This window comes from Cnephaeus nilssonii (genome assembly GCF_951640355.1).
Source record: "Cnephaeus nilssonii genome assembly, chromosome: 9".
NCBI lineage: Eukaryota > Metazoa > Chordata > Mammalia > Chiroptera > Vespertilionidae > Cnephaeus > Cnephaeus nilssonii.
In genome coordinates, this window is record NC_137080.1 from 36,128,143 (window position 1) to 36,146,209 (window position 18,067).

General features: G+C 39.7%; 1 protein-coding gene across 3 annotated transcripts in view; it reads left to right on the forward strand.

Annotated features, from left to right (window-relative positions):
• Nucleotides 1–18,067, forward strand: part of REV3L (REV3 like, DNA directed polymerase zeta catalytic subunit) — a 148,983-nt gene that overhangs the window by 76,705 nt on the left and 54,211 nt on the right. For all 3 annotated transcript variants that reach the window (XM_079779717.1, XM_079779718.1, XM_079779719.1), the window contains 3 exons: nt 1,621–1,858; nt 9,306–9,448; nt 10,078–14,233. In XM_079779717.1, the coding sequence (XP_079635843.1) occupies nt 1,621–1,858; nt 9,306–9,448; nt 10,078–14,233 (4,537 nt within the window). The remainder of the gene's footprint in view (nt 1–1,620; nt 1,859–9,305; nt 9,449–10,077; nt 14,234–18,067) is intronic.

An 18,067-nucleotide genomic window follows, 5' to 3' on the forward strand; every position in this document is an offset into this window, starting at 1 on the left:
AACTAAATAAATAAGATCTGAGAGTCAAATATCTATAATTCATTTTCTAATACTCATTTTTTTCAAGTATGAGACAGGAAAAATAAAACACTGCAGTTCTAGATTTAAAGAAATGGATTTTTGCCAAAATGGCTCTTACAAACAAATACCTTCATCTTTTCCCCTTATATCTGGTAGCATACAGAATCAATATCTTCATTTTTTCCTTATATCTGGTAGCATGACAGAATAAATTTCTTTAATGTCTACAAAGAAAACCTGAAACTTGGTATTTTAGTAAATGAGGAACGCATTATCTCATTTTACTGAGAATAAGATTATGTACTAGATTAGAACAAATCTTCATGATCTTTTTTTAAATAATAGCTTTTATTGAGATATAATTCGCATTGTCATAAAATTCACCTCTGTACAGGTCAGTGATATTCATGGCGTATGCAACTACTACCATTATCTAATGTCAGGACACTTTTATCACCCCAGAGAGAAATCCCATATCCATTAACAGTCGATCCCCATTCTTCCTTCCTCTCAGCCCCTGGCAACCACTAATCTGTTTTCTCTTGATTAACCTATTTGGGGCATTTCATGTAAATGGAATCATATAACCTTTTGTTTCTGGCTTCGTTGACTTGGCGTGATGTTTTCAAGGTTCATCCATGTTATAGCATGTATTCCTTTTTCCGGCTGAATAATATTTCATCAATGGGTATGCCATATTTCATGTATCCACTCTACAGATTATGGATATGGGGTTGTTTTTACTTTTTTTTTTTTTTTTGCCTATAATGGACAATGATGCTATAATTATTCATGTATAGGTTTTTGTGTGGGTATACATTTTCAGTTCTCTTGGATATATACCTAGGAGTGAAATTGCTGGATCATATGGTAACTCTTTGTTTAACATTTTGAGCAACTGCCAAATTTTTTTCCAAAGCAGCTACACCATTTTACATTCTGACCAATAATGTATGAGGGTTCCAGTTTCTTCACATATTTGTCAACACTTTTTATTACCTGTCTTTGATTTTACAACCCTAATGCATATGAAGTAATATGTCATTGTTGACTTGAAGGTGTTTCAAGTAATCTTATTAACCACTTTTAAAGCTTTCTTGTGTTATTCAACTACAGGTTTCATTTGACTATCCTATGAGCTAAGTAAAGCTTAAGTAAGGGATAAAGGTATTCATATATTATTTTTAAGGTACTTCCTTAGCATTAATTTATATATTTTATATTTATTTTGAACACTGTGACAATATTGGTTTGATGTTCCTCAAGGTTAATTGTACAGCAAAAGCTTGGGCAGCTTGTTAAAATGCAAATTCTTGGGTCCTACTTCATAAATTCTGATTAATTTACACCCAAAACTAATACAAAATAATATTGAATATAAACTGTAATTTCAAAAATATTTTAAAATATTAAAAAAAGAAATTCTGACTTAGTACATATGGGATGGGTCTGGAATTTTCTTTTTAATAAGGACACAGTCATTCTAGTGCAGATGGTCCAAGGGTCTTTTATTTTGTTGTTGTTTTATAATTGTTCTGAATTGTTGAATTATTAAGAAAACTTAAGTTATTTGTTGCTGATACTTTACTTGTTTTATAGTGGACAGCAGTCCTGATGAGGCTTTGGTACATCTTCTTGCTGGTTTGGAAAATGATGGATATCAGGGGGAAAGAAATCGGAAGCCACCGCCATGTCTTTCCCTTGGAAACACTAAAAACCCCCAAAATAGTGATGATGAAGAAAATGAACCACAGATTGAAAAAGAAGAAATGGAGCTTAGTTTGGTTATGTCTCAGAGATGGGACAGCAATATTGAAGAACATTGTGCCACAAAAAGGTAACTTTTCTGTTATTTCAGTTACTTTAATATATCATACAGCCTATAGTCATCATGTTTACTTATTTATCTTATAACTGGAAGTTTGTACCTTTTGACCACCTTCCTCCACTTCTCCCTTTCCCATAAACCTAACTTTTAGAAATCATCTATTTATATACACAGTATTAATATGCCGGTAATTCGTGGGACAAAATAGATGTGCCTCCTTATCCCAGAACTTGAATTTAAAAAATCCCTTTGAGAGTTAAACTGTTATGGGATGGAACAACAGTTATAAAGTCAACCAAGACAAGGAATGGCTTCTGGGTCTGATTAGACTGAAGGAATTAAATATTAAAAATAAATAAGTCTCAGATGCATACACTGATATTGTTCATTTCTCAAGATAAAAGAATAAGATGGCACTGAGGTTTTCTAAACCAATCTCTTGTGAACTTCATTGGCTTGAGTCTATGCCTGAACTGTATGCTCTGTTTGTAGAAAAAAATTAGGCTTCTCAGCCTGAAACGCTGAGTATGTCTCTCCTGTAAACTTCTGCGGGCAATACTAAGATATCTAAAGTCCACGTTTGAAGATTTCACACACACCCCAAAGCCATTACTGAAAGGTGAAAGAGGTTAATGTATATGTTACGTTGACATACATATATATTACATATATTACACTACCTAATATAAAAAATAAAATTTTTGATCCCTTTTCCTGTTATCTGGGTATAAATCAGAACTGTCTTTTATATTTTCATAGTATGCTCAGTTCCCTTTGCTGTCACAGTGAAAATTCCCTCAAAGACTCAGCTCCTTGACCTTTTTATTTCTTTTTATTTTTTTATCCTCACCCGAGGATATGTTTATTGATATTTTAGAGAGAGAGGAAGGGAGAAAGAGACAGAAACATTAGTGTGAGAGAAAAACATCCATTGGTTGCTTCCCATACCTGCCCCAGTGTATAGGACAATGCTCCAACTAACTGAGCCACCTGGCAAGGGCCCCTTTGACCTTTGAAGACCTGATTTTACCTAGTTCAGACAGAATCAGTATTTGATTTCTTGACCGATTTGACCTTCATAGTATCTTAAAATGCCTTTTGGTGACATTACCTAATCATTGTAACTATTCTATACATTTTGCCAATTTTTTTTTTGTAAACTTTATAAATCTTTTCATGAAATATCTTGTTGGGAAATGCCTCGGTCACATCACCTTTTTTGGAGCATAGGCCATCCTAAATGATAATAGACAATGCTGTCAAATGGCTTGTTTCTCTGTTCCTTGTTTTTGTAATGATAACCACTTTACCCCCCAAGTTCTGAAAGTTTGTAACTTCAGTGTCATGTTTGATTTGCCTTCCTTTACATCCCGTTTGTTGTTAAACCCTGTAAAGTAACTCTGTCTCTGTGACTTCTGTTCTATCCTTCCATTCCCCTCCTTCCCAAAGGAATATCCTATTTTAGTCCTTTATTACCATTTATCTGGAATACTGTGATTCAAACTTTTTAACTGGTCTCCTTCTAGTTCTAGTCTCCCATAATAGGGGTGATGATTATGATAATTAAACACTTTGTGGGCATTTATAAAAGACAGCAGAGAATATCAGTACCTTTCATGAATTCAAGTCATGCTCTACTGTCTTTATATCCTTTTGAAGTATGATTACTTAGGAGAATGTAATTATTGTATTGAGTCTTAATTTCAGGCAGACATTTAACAAAGTCTCACACAGTAACATCCTTGTGGATAAAGAGAGTACATGGCAGCAGTGACTGATTAGGTGGGTTCACAGAATTTGGATGGTTTTGCACTCAGAAACCACTTAAATACTTTCTGTATGCCAAGTATCATGCTGCATTGGATTGAGATTGTCTTATGTATTGGAGATTGGTAATGCATTAGATGACAGAATATAGATTCAAAAGTATCTTGAAACTAAATAGGTGATTCCTAATAAAGTGTAGAATTATATGGTTTAGATTGAATCACTTAGCTTCACAAATATAGACTAGATAGAACTTTAATTCATTCTGGGCTTAACAATTCTGTGGGAAAGCCATTGATTTTACTTTATGAATAGTACAATAAGTCTGTAGTGTTTTATGATTACCAAAATGGTGAATTTAATTATTGGCTGCCAACTGTACCTATTATTCTAACAGATTTGGGGTTCTATTATAGAATAATTATAGTATTTATTTGATGTATTTAAGTCTTGCTGTAATAAATTGGATTATTTTTTATATTTTAGCAGAGTTGGTTGACTAATATTTTTATTTGATCTTTTGGCATTTCACTTTTTTCTTATTTCCATTGTTTCTCTCTTTTTTCATTCTTCTCTCATTGTTTTATTTTACCTTCAGTGTACCATTAGAATTTCTTCTACAGTTTCTTAGATTATACCTTGTTTAATTTATACTTTTATACCTGTACTAAGTAAATAGATACACATTCAAATATCTTACCTTATAATAGAGAAACATGCAAATTGACCGCACCTCCGCTATGCCCACGATTGGGCCGGCAGGAGGCTGGGGGCGGGACTCCGGGTGGCATATCCGCCATTGAGAAGATCAAGATGGCGGTGCCCAGTGGCCGGGCCCATGCCGCCGCTCCCGGGGGTGCCTGGGGCGATCGGCACCCCGGGGGGCGTGGCCGGGCCCATCGGCACCCCGGGGGGGCATAGCCGGGCCCATTCAGCCGCTCCCGGGGGTGCCTGGGGCGATCGGCACCCCGGGGGGGCGTGGCCGGACCCATACCGCCGCTCCCGGGGGTGCCTGGGGCGATGGGCACCCCGGGGGGCGTGGCCGGGCCCATGCCGCCGCTCCCGGGGTTCCGGGGATCGATTGGACACCTGGGGGGCGTGGCCGGCCCCTCCCTGGGGTCCCGGGGGGGCAATCGGCCACCTGGGGGGCGTGGCCAGGCCCCTCCCGCCGCTCACGGGGGTCCCGGGGGTCGATCGGCCACCCGGAGGGGCGTGGCCCGGCCCCTCCCACCCCTCCCGGGGGTTCCGGGTCGATTGGCCACCTGGGGGGGCTTGGCCGTGCCCATCTCGCCCCTCCCGCCACTCCCGGGGGTCCCAGGGGCCGAGGCTTTCCGGGCCTTGGGCACCAGCGGGGAGCCTGCACCGATCGCAGGAAACCACTGGGGGTTGGCTCCTGCGATCCTTAGCAAGGATGTTGGGTGCCGCCGAGCCCAAGGCCACCGCCCGGGGCCAAGCCCCGACCCTGAAAAAGGCAGAAGGCGGTGGCCACAGCCAAGGCCTGGGTCCCTGGTGCCGGCAGAAAACTGGTGCAGGCAGCCAGGTGAATGAAGGTCTATTGCACGAATCTTCGTGCAAACGGGCTACTAGTACAGTATAAAATTCTTATAAAGTCACTATCTACTTGTTACCAGTAGTGCCAGTCTATATACAAGAGGCCCAGTGCGCGAATTCATGCACCAGTGGGGTCCCTCAGCCTGGCCTGAGGGATAGAGCCGAAACTGGCTGTCCGACATCCCCCGAGGGGTCCCGGATTGAGAGAGGGCACAGGCCAGGTTGAGGGAACCCACTGGTGCACAGTCCGGGCCAGGGAGGAATGCAGGAGCTTGGCCAGCCAGAGAGGTCCTGCAGGAGGGCTCCAGGGTGTGTCTGGCCCATCTCGTTCAGTCCCAATTGGCCAGACTCCAGCAGCAAGCTAACCTACTGGTTGGAGCATCTGCCCCCTGGTGGTCAGTGCATGTCACAGAGACTGATAGACTGGTTGACTGTCTGGCCCCATTGCACATCATAGCGAGTGGTTTAGCGGCCTTAGCAGGTCATTAGCATATTGTGCTTTGATTGGTTGAACAGATAACCGGACACTTAGCATATTAGGCTTTTATTATCCTATATAATAAAGCGGTGATATGCAAATTGACCCTCACACCCTCACAAGATGGCTGCCTACGACCAGGCCAGCAGGGGGGGTAGTGAGGGATGACCAAATGACTGAACAAGCAGGCTGCATGGGGCGACCAGGCCAACGGGGGGGGGGGGGGAGAATTGGGGGTGACCAGGCCGGCAGGGGGATAGTAAGAGGCAACCAGGCCAGCGGGGGGGTGGGGGGCAGTTAGGAACGACCAGGCCAGCGGGGAGGGGTGCAGTTGGGGGTGACCAGGCCGGCGGGGGGGGGGGTCAGTTAGGAGCGACCAGGCCAGCGGGGAGGGGTGCAGCTGGGGGTGACCAGGCCAGCAGGGGGGCAGTTGGGGGCAATTAGGCTGGCGGGGGGGGGGGGGGGCAGTGAGGGGCGACTAGGCTGGTGGAGGGGGCAGTTGGGGTCGACCAGGCAGGCAGACAGGTGAGCAATTAGGAGCCAGCGGTCCAGGATTATGAGAGGGATGTCCCCCAAGGGGTCCTGGATTGGAGAGGGTGCAGGCTGGGCTAAGGGGACCTCCCCTCCCGTGCATGAATTTCATGCACCGGGCCCTGGTATCCTCTTTAATAAAATGGTAATATGCAAATTAACCATCACAATGCTACATAAGCCACGCCCACCAGCCAAGCCATGCCCACCAGCCAATCAGGGTGGGTATACAAATTAACCCCAATCCAAGATGGCTACAGCCACAGAGAGCAAGGTTTCCCAGGTAACAGAGCAAGCCAAGCTTTCCATAGCCATTGCAGGCCTAAGCCTCCACTCAAGCTACAAAGTTTCAATTATAGAAGGTAAACAAATTCAAACAAATGGTGGCAGAATGGAGCTTGAGAGAGCAGGCCAGGGTTGCCGGCGGCAATAGGGGAAGCAAAGCTTTCCGCACACCCTGGCTGGGCTCACCCACTTAAGGCAACAAAGTTTCAATTATAACCCCAACACAAATGGCTGCCGGCCGCTCGGAGGGAGCAGCAGGCTTGGCTCCACTCCAGGCTACAAAGTTTCAATTGTAGAAGGAAAATAAATTCCAGATACCAGGGCCTCTGCTTGGGTTGCCAGGGGGCGTAGCCGGCCTGCAAACCATCACAGGCCCCTCGCTCAGGCCGCCCCACACCCCAAGAGAACCCCCACCTGATCCGGGACACCCTTCAGGGCAAACCAGCTGGCCCCCACTCCTGCATCAGGCCTCTATCCTATCTAATAAAAGAGTAATATACAGATTGATCATCACTGCAACACACAATATAGCTGCCCCCATGTGGTCAAAGATCATGCCCCCATGTGGACACAAGATGGCCACTACAAGATGGCCAGCAGGAGAGGGCAGTTGGGAGGCACCCGGCCTGCAAGGGAGGGCAGTTGGGAGGGACCAGGCCTGCAAGGGAGGGCAGTTGAGAGGGACCAGGTTTGCAAGGGAGGGCAGTTGGAGGTGATCAACCCTGCAGGAGAGGGCAGTTAGGGGTGACCAGGCTGGCAGAGGAGGGAAGTTGGGGGCAAACAGGCTGGCAGGGGAGCAGTTAAGCATCAACCAGGCTGGCAGCGGAGTGGTTAGGGGGTGATCAGGCTGGCAGGCAGAAGCGGTTAGGGGCAATGAGGAAGGCAGGCAGGCAAGCAGTTGGGAGCCAGCAGTCCTGGATTGTGAGAGGAATGTCCCAGATTGGAGAGGGTACAGGCTGGGCTGAGGGACAACCCCCCGCCATGCACTAATTTCGTGCACCGGGCTTCTAGTAGTATATAAAAGCCTAAGCAACTGAACAACCAGTCGCTATGACACACACTGACCACCAGGAGGCAGACGCTCAACACAGGAGCTGCCCCCTGGTGGTCAGTATGCTCCCACAGCGGGAATGCTGCTCAGCTGACCTTTGGGCGGCATGAGCCTCTCTCACCTCTGCAGCAGCACTACCGAACAGCGGTGGCGGCAGGCGCAGTGGGGCTGGGATGAGCAGGAACGGCATAGTGCCTGGCCCGGGCCTGGGCTCCACCCCAGCTGCCTGCTGCTTTGCGCACTACTACATCTCCCGAGTGGTCCCAGATTGCGAGAGGGCGCAGGCCAGGCTAAGGGACTCCACCAGTGCATGAATTCATGAATTCGGCTCTATCCCTCTAGTATAAATATGGTTTATTTATGATTAACTAATGCTTGTGTGTTCTTTGACTGGACCAATTCTGTGAAAACCATACACAGGTTAACTTTGGGGAAAACAAACCTAAAGATTTAATAAGTGTATATTATAGAGAGATTGAATAATAGAAGTATAGTATCTAGAAAAGGAGTCATTTAATTCTACCCATAAACTTGATATTATATTCAGTCTTGAGTGTATACCATATTTTAAGAATACTAAGAAAGTAAAGGGACAGAAGAGTAAGTAAACTAGAAGAATCTGTGAATACTGTCACTTAAAGAACTGTAGAAAAATATATATTTAGTTTAATGACACAAGAATTATGGGACAAATGATAAATGCTTTCAAATATTTTAAAGGTTATGTGAAAAATGGCATAGACCTGCTATATATGGCAATAGAGGACAAAAGCAGGAAGAATGTATGGAAGTTACAAATAAAGATTTTGTGTAATATAGGAGGAAAATTACTAACAACTAGAGCCATTAACAGTGGAAAAGATTACCCTGTGAGACAGTAAGCTCCATATACTGAAAAGTAAAAGTTGAGGTATCAAGTCTGTTAAAAATATGGTTTTTGCATGGGATAGAAAGGTGGACCAGATAACCTCTAATAACCCTTTCAGCTCTTAAAAGAATGGTATTAGGACAAATTTGGAAAGGATTAATGGAGACACTGTTCCATGAATAATATGGGATATTTTCAAATTTTTGAGACAATAGAAAGAACAAATTAGGTATGGATAGAAAGAAAGTTTGCCCAACCAGATAGAAGGGAAATAATCAAGCTAGGTTCTAGTGAATAAATTTAAATCTATATGAGATAAAATTTAGAGAGAGTATCCATCTGGACTTAACAGTCCATCTGAATTCCTCAGTAACCCTACTTTATAGCCACTGCTGGATTGACTCAACAACACCTTTACTACTTCCCGGCCCTTCTCTGATCCCAGTTATTTTTTTGTCTTTCAACCTTAACCTTAATACTCCTTTACTCACCTTTTTGTTTGTCTTTTCCAGTTCATAATGTAGTGGTTGTGTATTTATGGAGACTTCTTAAAATATGTCAGATGCCACCCTTTTAGAAATTACTAGGTTCTCTGTCACCTATTATTCTCTCTAATAATAGAATGAGGGAGAGTATAAAGAAGAACATGATGAGATATGTTAATCCAGGATGTTGTAGAATGTTGAATACAGGAATGATGGTGTCGTCTAGCTCATATAAAAGGGATTATAAAATCTGTTTACAATAACTTTTTGTAGGATGTGATACTAAAGCAAAGTAAAGCTGTTTTTCTTTTTAAAGTTAAAAATTTCAAGTCTTTTTTTATTTCGTTTTACTACTATAGCATCAAATTAGGCAAATTATTTGAGTCTGACGTGCTTTTTTCTAATGGTCATACTCACTAGTGAATCTTAATATTCTCTAGATCACTGTGCCGAAATACCCATAGAAGCTCAACTGAAGAAGATGATTCATCTTCAGAAGAAGAAATGGAATGGAGTAATAACAGTTTGCTTCTAGCCAATCTTTCTATACCTCAGTTAGATGGAACTGCAGATGAAAATAGTGGTGAGTAAACAAGTCTACTATGAGCATTTCCTAGTTTAGGGACTAAAATTACATTTTATTTTAAAATTATAGTTACACTTTCTATATAGTTGGTTAAGTGAGGCTATAACAATAGTGTTTTGTCCTTCTCCAGAATTTTTTCTTTTGAGAATGGAGATAAATTATTCTCTCTCATTTTTAAGAGGATAACATTTGTTAATCACTGATTTGAAGATTCATAAACTTTATTCAGTTTGTAATGTTAACATTTAAGTAGCATAAGAAACTAAGAAATATGTGCAGCTAATTTGAAGTGATGATGAAAAGAAGCATATTATTTTCTGAAAACTTTTCAAGGTGACAAGTATTTTCCCTTTATTTCTCCAAAAGGCACTGAATAGTAATGTAACCTATTTCTGATCAAAGGAACATGAGTTTAAAATAATGACTAATAATCAAATGTAACTAACTTTTGATTACTTAGATTGAGTTATTATCCTAATAGGAGTAATCTTTTTGTTGAGATAGCCACATTAAACATACAAACTTAACTTCATATAATTTCTTTTATGGTGATAGTATCATGGTATAGGAAAATATTTTAAAAGTTAAGAGTGGAAGTGAAATAAATTCTTTTCCCCTCATTTCAGACAATCCATTGGACAATGAAAATTCTAGAACCCACTCTTCTGTGATTGCAACAAGCAAGCTCTCTGTAAAACCTTCCATCTTTCACAAAGATGCTGCTACATTAGAACCCCCATCTTCTGCTAAGATTACCTTTCCGTGTAAACACACAAGTGCCCTTTCTTCCCATGTTTTGAACAAGGAAGATTTAATTGAAGACTTTTCACAGCCAAACAATACAGAAAAAGGTCTAGATCATTCAGTTGCTTCTTTTACAAATGAAAGCACTTACTCTGTGAAATACCCTGGATCTTTAAGCAGTACTGCCCATTCAGAAAACTCTCAAAAACAAAGTAGTAAGAAAGATATCCTCACAGTATCTTCCTGTGAAAATAGTGTTTTTGATTATGATGAAGATATTCCATCTGTTACAAGACAAGTACCAAGTAGAAAGTATACAAACATTAGAAAAATCGATAAGGATGCCCCTTTTATACACATAAACCGTCACACTAGCGAAAGTACATTGGGCAAAAATTCTTTCAACTTTTCTGATTTAAATCATTCAAAAAATAAATTACCTTCTGAAGGAAATGAAAAGGGAAACAGCACAGCTCTGAACAGTTTATTCCCTTCATCATTAACTGAAAATTGTGAATTGCTATCATGCTCAGGGGAGAATAGAACTATGGTACATTCTCTTGATAGCATTGCTGATGAAAGTGGACTAAATAAACTTAAAATTAGATATGAAGAATTTCAAGAACATAAAACAGAAAAGCCAAATCTCAGCCAGCAAGCAGCACATTATATGTTTTTTCCCAGTGTTGTTCTTTCTAATTGTCTCAGTAGACCACAGAAACTCTCTCCTGTCACATATAAACTACAACCCAGTAATAAACAGTCCCGGTTAAAAATGAATAAAAAGAAACTTGTAGGTCATCAAGAGACTTCTACCAAAACTAGTGAGACTGGATCAACAAAAGATAATTCTATACAAAATAATCCTTGTAATAGTAATTCTGAGAAGAATAATGTATTGGCCAGTGATTTAACTAAAGTCACCCGCGGAGCTTTTGAAAATAAAACACCTACAGACAGTTTTATAGACTGTCACTTTGGAGATGGAACCTTAGAAACTGAGCAGTCCTTTGGATTGTATGGAAATAAATACACCCTTAGAGCCAAACGCAAGGTAAATTATGAGACTGAAGATAGTGAGTCAAGTTTTGTAACACACAACTCAAAAATTAGCCTACCTCATCCCATGGAAATTGGTGAAAGTTTAGATGGAACTCTTAAATCTCGAAAACGAAGAAAAATGTCTAAAAAGTTGCCCCCTGTCATTATAAAGTATATTATTATTAATAGATTTAGAGGGAGAAAAAATATGCTTGTGAAGCTAGGAAAAATAGACTCTAAAGAAAAACAGGTAATATTAACAGAGGAAAAAATGGAACTATATAAAAAGCTTGCACCTTTAAAGGATTTTTGGCCAAAAGTTCCTGACTCCCCTGCGACCAAATATCCCATTTATCCACCAACACCAAAGAAAAGTCACAGAAGAAAAACAAAACATAAATCTGCTAAGAAAAAAACCGGTAAGCAACAAAGGACAAATAGTGAAAATATTAAAAGAACTTTGTCTTTCCGGAAAAAGCGTTCACATGCTATTCTTTCTCCTCCCTCACCATCTTATAATGCTGAAACCGAAGACTGTGACTTAAATTATAGTGATGTTATGTCTAAATTAGGTTTTCTTTCTGAGAGAAGCACAAGTCCCATAAATTCTTCTCCACCTCGGTGCTGGTCTCCCACAGATCCAAGAGCTGAAGAAATTATAGCTGCTGCAGATAAAGAAGCAATGCTTTTTAAGGGTCCTAATGCATATAATAGCAAGACTGTTAATTACAGTATAGAAAAAAATAGTCGAGCAAGAACACAGGTGAAGAAATCAAAAATAAAGCATGTTAATTCCTCAGTAGTTACTAAGAAAAGGAACAAACGAAATCAAACAAATAAAGTAATAGATGATGGGAAAAAGAAGCCGAGAACAAAACAGAAACAAAAAAATGAAAAAGGTACATCGAGAAAGCACATGACACTTAAAGATGAAAAACTAAAATCTCAAACTGGCACTGAAATTACATTTGTGCTGAAACATCAGAATGTATCTGAGACCTCACATAGTTCTAGTGATTCTCAACTACTTAATAAACAGAAAGATGTATCAGTAATGGGCTCTGCTATAGATCATCCCCTTTCTGCTCCCCAAACCACTGGAATACATGCACAACAGAATTTATCTGGCTGCTTTTCTTCTTTCTTAGAAAGCAAGAAACCTATAGATTTGCAAACATTCCCCAGTTCTCGAGATGATTTGCATCCTTCAGTTGTTTGTAATTCTTTGGGACCTGGAAACTCAAAAATTAATGTTCAAAGGCCTCATAATCAAAGTGCCATGTTTACTCTAAAGGAATCAACTCTGATTCAAAAAAATATATTTGACCTTTCAAACCATTTGTCTCAGGTTGCACAGAATACACAGATATCTTCGGGTATAATGTCTCCAAAGACAGAAGAGAATGCAAATACGCAAAAGAATTATTTGTCATCCTTTGGAAAATTAAATGAATATCGTAATTCCCTAGAGTCAAAGCCAGACCAGGCATATGCCCCTAATTTTTTGCATTGCAAAGATAGTCAGCAGCAGCTTGTGTGCATGGCAGAACAGTCAAAGCACAGCGAAACTTATTCCCCAGGAAATGCAGCATCAGAGGAAAGTCAAATGCCTAATTACTTTGTAACTTCCCTGAGAAGTCCAATCAAACAAATATCATGGGAACAAAAACAAAGGGGCTTTATTTTAGGTATGTCAAATTTTAAACCTGAAAGGGTAAAACAGAAGTCAGAAGCAGTTTCACAAACCAAAGCACTTTCTCCGTGTAAAAGTCAAAATGTGTCAGCACCTTCAGTATTTGGTGAAGGACAGTCCGGACTGGCGGTTCTGAAAGAATTGTTACAGAAAAGACAGCAGAAAGCACAAAATGCAAATATTATGCAAGATCCATTATCTAATAACCATCAACCAAACAACAATATTTCCATTCCCCTTGAGCATAACAAAACAACTAAACGAACACGATCAGTAACATCTCCAAGAAAACCTCGAACTCCCAGAAGTACAAAACCTAAAGACAAAATCCCCAAACTTCTCAAAGTAGACGCCATAAATTTGCAAAACTCTGGCCAGTTGGATAACTCCCTGTCGGATGATAGTCCCATCTTTTCTTCGGATCCAGGTTTTGAAAGTTGTTACTCACTTGAAGATAGCTTGTCTCCTGAACATAATTATAATTTTGATATTAATACAATTGGTCAAACTGGATTTTGTAGCTTTTATTCTGGGAGTCAGTTTGTCCCCGCTGATCAGAATTTGCCTCAGAAGTTCCTAAGTGATGCAGTTCAGGATCTTTTCCCAGGACAAACTATAGAAAAAGCTGAGTTTTTAAGTCATGATAACAAGAAGTGTGATGAAGACAAGCATCATGCCTCAGACTCATCCTTGTGGATTAGATCTGCTACTCTAAGTCCTGAACTATTTGATAAATCATCCATAGAGAGCAATGAGAATCATCGCCACAACCAATGGAAAAATAGCTTCCATCCTCTAACAACTCGGTCTAATTCAATAATGGATTCTTTCTGTGTCCAGCAGGCACAGGACTGTCTAAATGAAAAATCCAGATTGAATAGGAGTTCAGTAAGCAAAGAAGTGTTTTTTAGCCTCTCACAGCCTGGCAATTCAGACTGGATTCAAGGTCATACCAGAAAAGAAATGGGACAATCTCTTGACTCAGTCAATGCCTCTTTCACTACAATACTATCCTCCCCTGATGGTGAACTTGTTGATGCAGCCTCTGAGGATTTAGATTTGTATGTGTCAAGAAATAATGATATATTGACACCAACTCCTGATAGTTCACCAAGGTCTGCCAGCTCTCCCTCACAATCTAAAAATGGCAGTTTCACCCCTCGAACTGCTCACATTCTGAAACCACTTATGTCCCCTCCAAGTAGGGAAGAAATTATGGCAACCTTGTTGGATCATGACCTTTCAGAAACTATTTACCAGGAACCATTTTGCAGTAATCCTTCTGATGTACCAGAAAAGCCCAGGTAATCAGAATTATATTTTCCCCTTGGGTCTCTGAATAATTATCACGTTTATAACATTTGGTACCTTACTGCTAGTTTTCTGACTGATACTGTATTTGTAAGTAGTATATCATTAAGAAAACTACTTATAATTTGGACTTGTTAAGAAAATTCACAGAATAGCTGAATGCTTACACCTGGAGAAATTTCTTTAAGCTGATGAGTGTTGGTTTTGGATCTACTATAATTTAACACTGTCTCCATTAAGGATTAGAGATGCAAAGACTGGCTCTCTGTGATACGATGCCACATTAAGAAGGATGTCATAATACTTTAAAAGTATTATTTTTAAAATGGTATTTATTTGTAAAATGGTAAACTCATAATTTTAAAAAGAAGTTTATATTTTAAAGTGTGTGAAAGTGAGCATAGATATATTTTAAGTACTCTTATTTTACATCTCTAAGTAAAGATTAAGTTGTTTCTATGATATATATACCACCCTCTTGTTGCCAACATCTTTAGTCATATTGTTACTATTGTTAGTTTGTACAGTTATTAAGGGTGCAGGATGGAATTAACACCCTGTTATCTCTTCTTTCTTTTAAGAATCTTTTCAGAGAAATGATAACAGATATGCATACATGCAGCTAATAGCAAAATAGGCTGGAATCACAATACTGGTTTACTTATAAACTAGTAGTTAAGTTGGTATCCTATACCATCTGTGTCACTGAGGTTGAGCATCCTATATAATAAAAGCTTAATATGCTAAGTGTCTGGTCATCTGGTCGGCCGTTCAACCAATCAAAGCGTAATATGCTAATGATATGCTAAGGCTGCTCAACTGCTCGCTATGACATGCACTGACCACCAGGGGGAAGATGCTCTGACCGGTAGGTGAGCTTGCTGCTGGGGTCCGGCCAATCAGGACTGAGTGAGATGGGCCGGATATGCCCTGGAGCTCTCCCCACGGTCCCTCCCCACCAATCTCCCACATCCCTCCCTGGCCCTGATCGTGCACTGGTGATCTCGCAATCCAGGACCCCTCGGGGGATGTCGGAGAGCCAGTTTCCACCCAATCCCGCAGGCCAGGCTGAGGGACCCCCCCCCCCCCCCGTGCACAAATTTGTGCACTGGGCCTCTCTAGTTTCTAATAAGAGCTAAATTGGGGAACATTACTTCATCCAGGTTTAAATTGTATTTTCTTGTCCTGCCCCCTGTGTCTTTGACCCCATTTACCTAACCAGTTTCAGAGAGAGAGGAGCAATTTATTTCAGCCACCCAGTCAGAAGCAGGGGAGGTTGGCTAGAACTGCTGAGGCAGACCCTGCATAGTCTAAATTGTGGAAAGAGATGTGAAGAGCCAACTAAGGCAAGAGGCCACACTGCATATATACACTTTAGTAGCACCATGTTTCTGACCATAGGAAAAAATACACACTGAATGCCAGGCTTTTACCCAGCAGATGAGCAGTAATTCCTACAGGAGTCCTTTAAGAAAGGGTTGAAAATAAGTAATCAATAGAGGGTAGAAGTTCCCTTCACTTGAAGGACAGAAACATCCTTCCCCAACACACTGTTTTTGCTTTGCTTAATACCCCCATGTGGTCTTTAATATGAATGGGACTTTCTCTTTATTTCACTGCCAGAATGTATAAATGTCTGTTCCTTTGACATTTGTTTCCATTATTTGGGGAGCTTTGTCTTTATCAGTAGGCATGGTATATTTTTTAATTGAAGTGTTTTTTCTACCTCAGCCTTATACATCTTTTTAATTCTAGTTAACGTACATGTGCTAGTCATTAACTCTGTATCGCTGTATAGTTGTTATCTAACTTTGACATTTGTTATGCAGCTGAAATAGAAGGAAGACAGTCATTATTTTTGAAAAAACAATTTTGTTTTTTTAAAATCTATGTATTTATTATAGAAAATTTAGGAAGTATAAAACAAGACAAAAATTACACCATTATCTACCTGTAACAGTCACTAATAATATTTTAATGAGTTGTATTAGATTTTTTAAAATGTATACAATTTTAATTTTATTCTTTTATGAAATGTGATCTTACTGTAGTCACAATATTATATCAGATTTATTCATTTAACATTATACATTAACATTAAAATTAACAAACATTTTCTAAATTTATGAGTTTATCATTTTAATGGTTGAATAATATTCTTTCGTGTATATTATTGTACTGAGATGTTGTTCTTTATTTTGCCACTATAGATAATTATGTGATTAATACCTTCTTCATAAAGCATTTCTTATATTTTGGAGTTTTTTCTCGTAGCCCTAAAAGTAGGATTACTACAAAATTTAAGGCTCTTGATATATATTTTGACGTGAGTTATAGCAGTTTCCATGCTGCTGACTATTTAAGAAAGCTGAATTTACCATACTCCATCATTTTAAATTTTGGTTTCATAATGATTTCTGTATCAAAATATTGCGTTGGGTATGGCCTCATGGCATACATACTCATTTCCTTCAGTAGCAATAATTCTTTTAATTTTTCATATAGCTGGGAATTGAGTACAGGGAAGGTGCTAGATTCTGGTTAAGTAGAATATCATTGTGAAAACTGTTCATAACTGTGGACTCATTAAGAAAATTCACAGACTAGTTGAATGGTAGTACCTTGAATTAACTAGTAAGGGCCAAAATCGTTCCTTCAACTCCTGATGCTTCTCCTTCAACAAGTCAGAAAAAAAAAAAGACTCTAGTTCATTGGGTGTTTTTTTTTTTCTCTTTTTTTTTTTTTTATTAAGGTATTATATGTGTACATATCTTACCATTGCCCCCCCCACCCCACTCCCATATATGCCCTCACCCCCCAGAGTTTTGCATCCATTGGTTATGCTTATATGCATGCATACAAGTCCTTTGATTGATCTCTTATCTCCCCCACCTCTCCCTAACCTTCCCCCTGTAATTTGACAGTCTGTTTGATGCTTTACTGTCTCTGTATCTATCTTTTGTTCATTGGGTTTTGTCCAGAGAATGACCAGGACATTTGGGAAACCATGCCCGAAGAGAAGTAATTGAAAAAACTAAAAACTGTCTTCTTACTCATGAAAAACATGCCTCACAAAATAGACTTTTTTTTTTATGTTGCTGCAGAAGGCAGAAATAGTACAAATGGATATGTTAAAGAAAGGGAGAGGTTTAGTTTATAACTACTGAAAACTAAAGTAAGCTACCTTTTAATTAGTGGTTCCCCACATACATATACATTAGTAGGATTTAAGTTATGCATACTGAGGGCTCTGCCAACTCCTAAGGTTTTTGTTAATGTTAAACCTTGCCATGTAAAGAAATAGGAGGAAGAATTATGGTAATTTACCTCAATTATGAGTGATTTTTTTTTTAAGTTTGAGGAAATTTGAGAGGGCAGGTGGGCACAAACATTTGTTTGAACTTACTAGCTCTGCTAAACTACTATAGATAATAGAGAATGTAGAAAGAGGCTATAGATTAAATCCAGGGATATAGTCTTTGATGACAGATTCTTGCATTGTTTTTATTTATATGTGGTAACAATGGGAAATTATTTAAAATGAGTAAGAGGAAAGGAATCTGATGAGTTTGTGCCATCTCCTTGGAGAAAAGAAGACTTCGTGGCACATACAACAACAACAAAATGCTTTCTTTTTCTGATATTAATGATGATTTTTCCCAAGGAAATCAATTTAGTGGTCCTGTGAGGAAAAGCATATTGAGACTGCACAAAATATGTGCATGTAGGGGGGGTATGGAAAGGGAAGAAAGAGATGGGCATTTTTAAAAATATTTTTAATTGATTTGAGAGAGAGAGAGGAAGGGGGAGAGAGAGAGAGAGAAAGA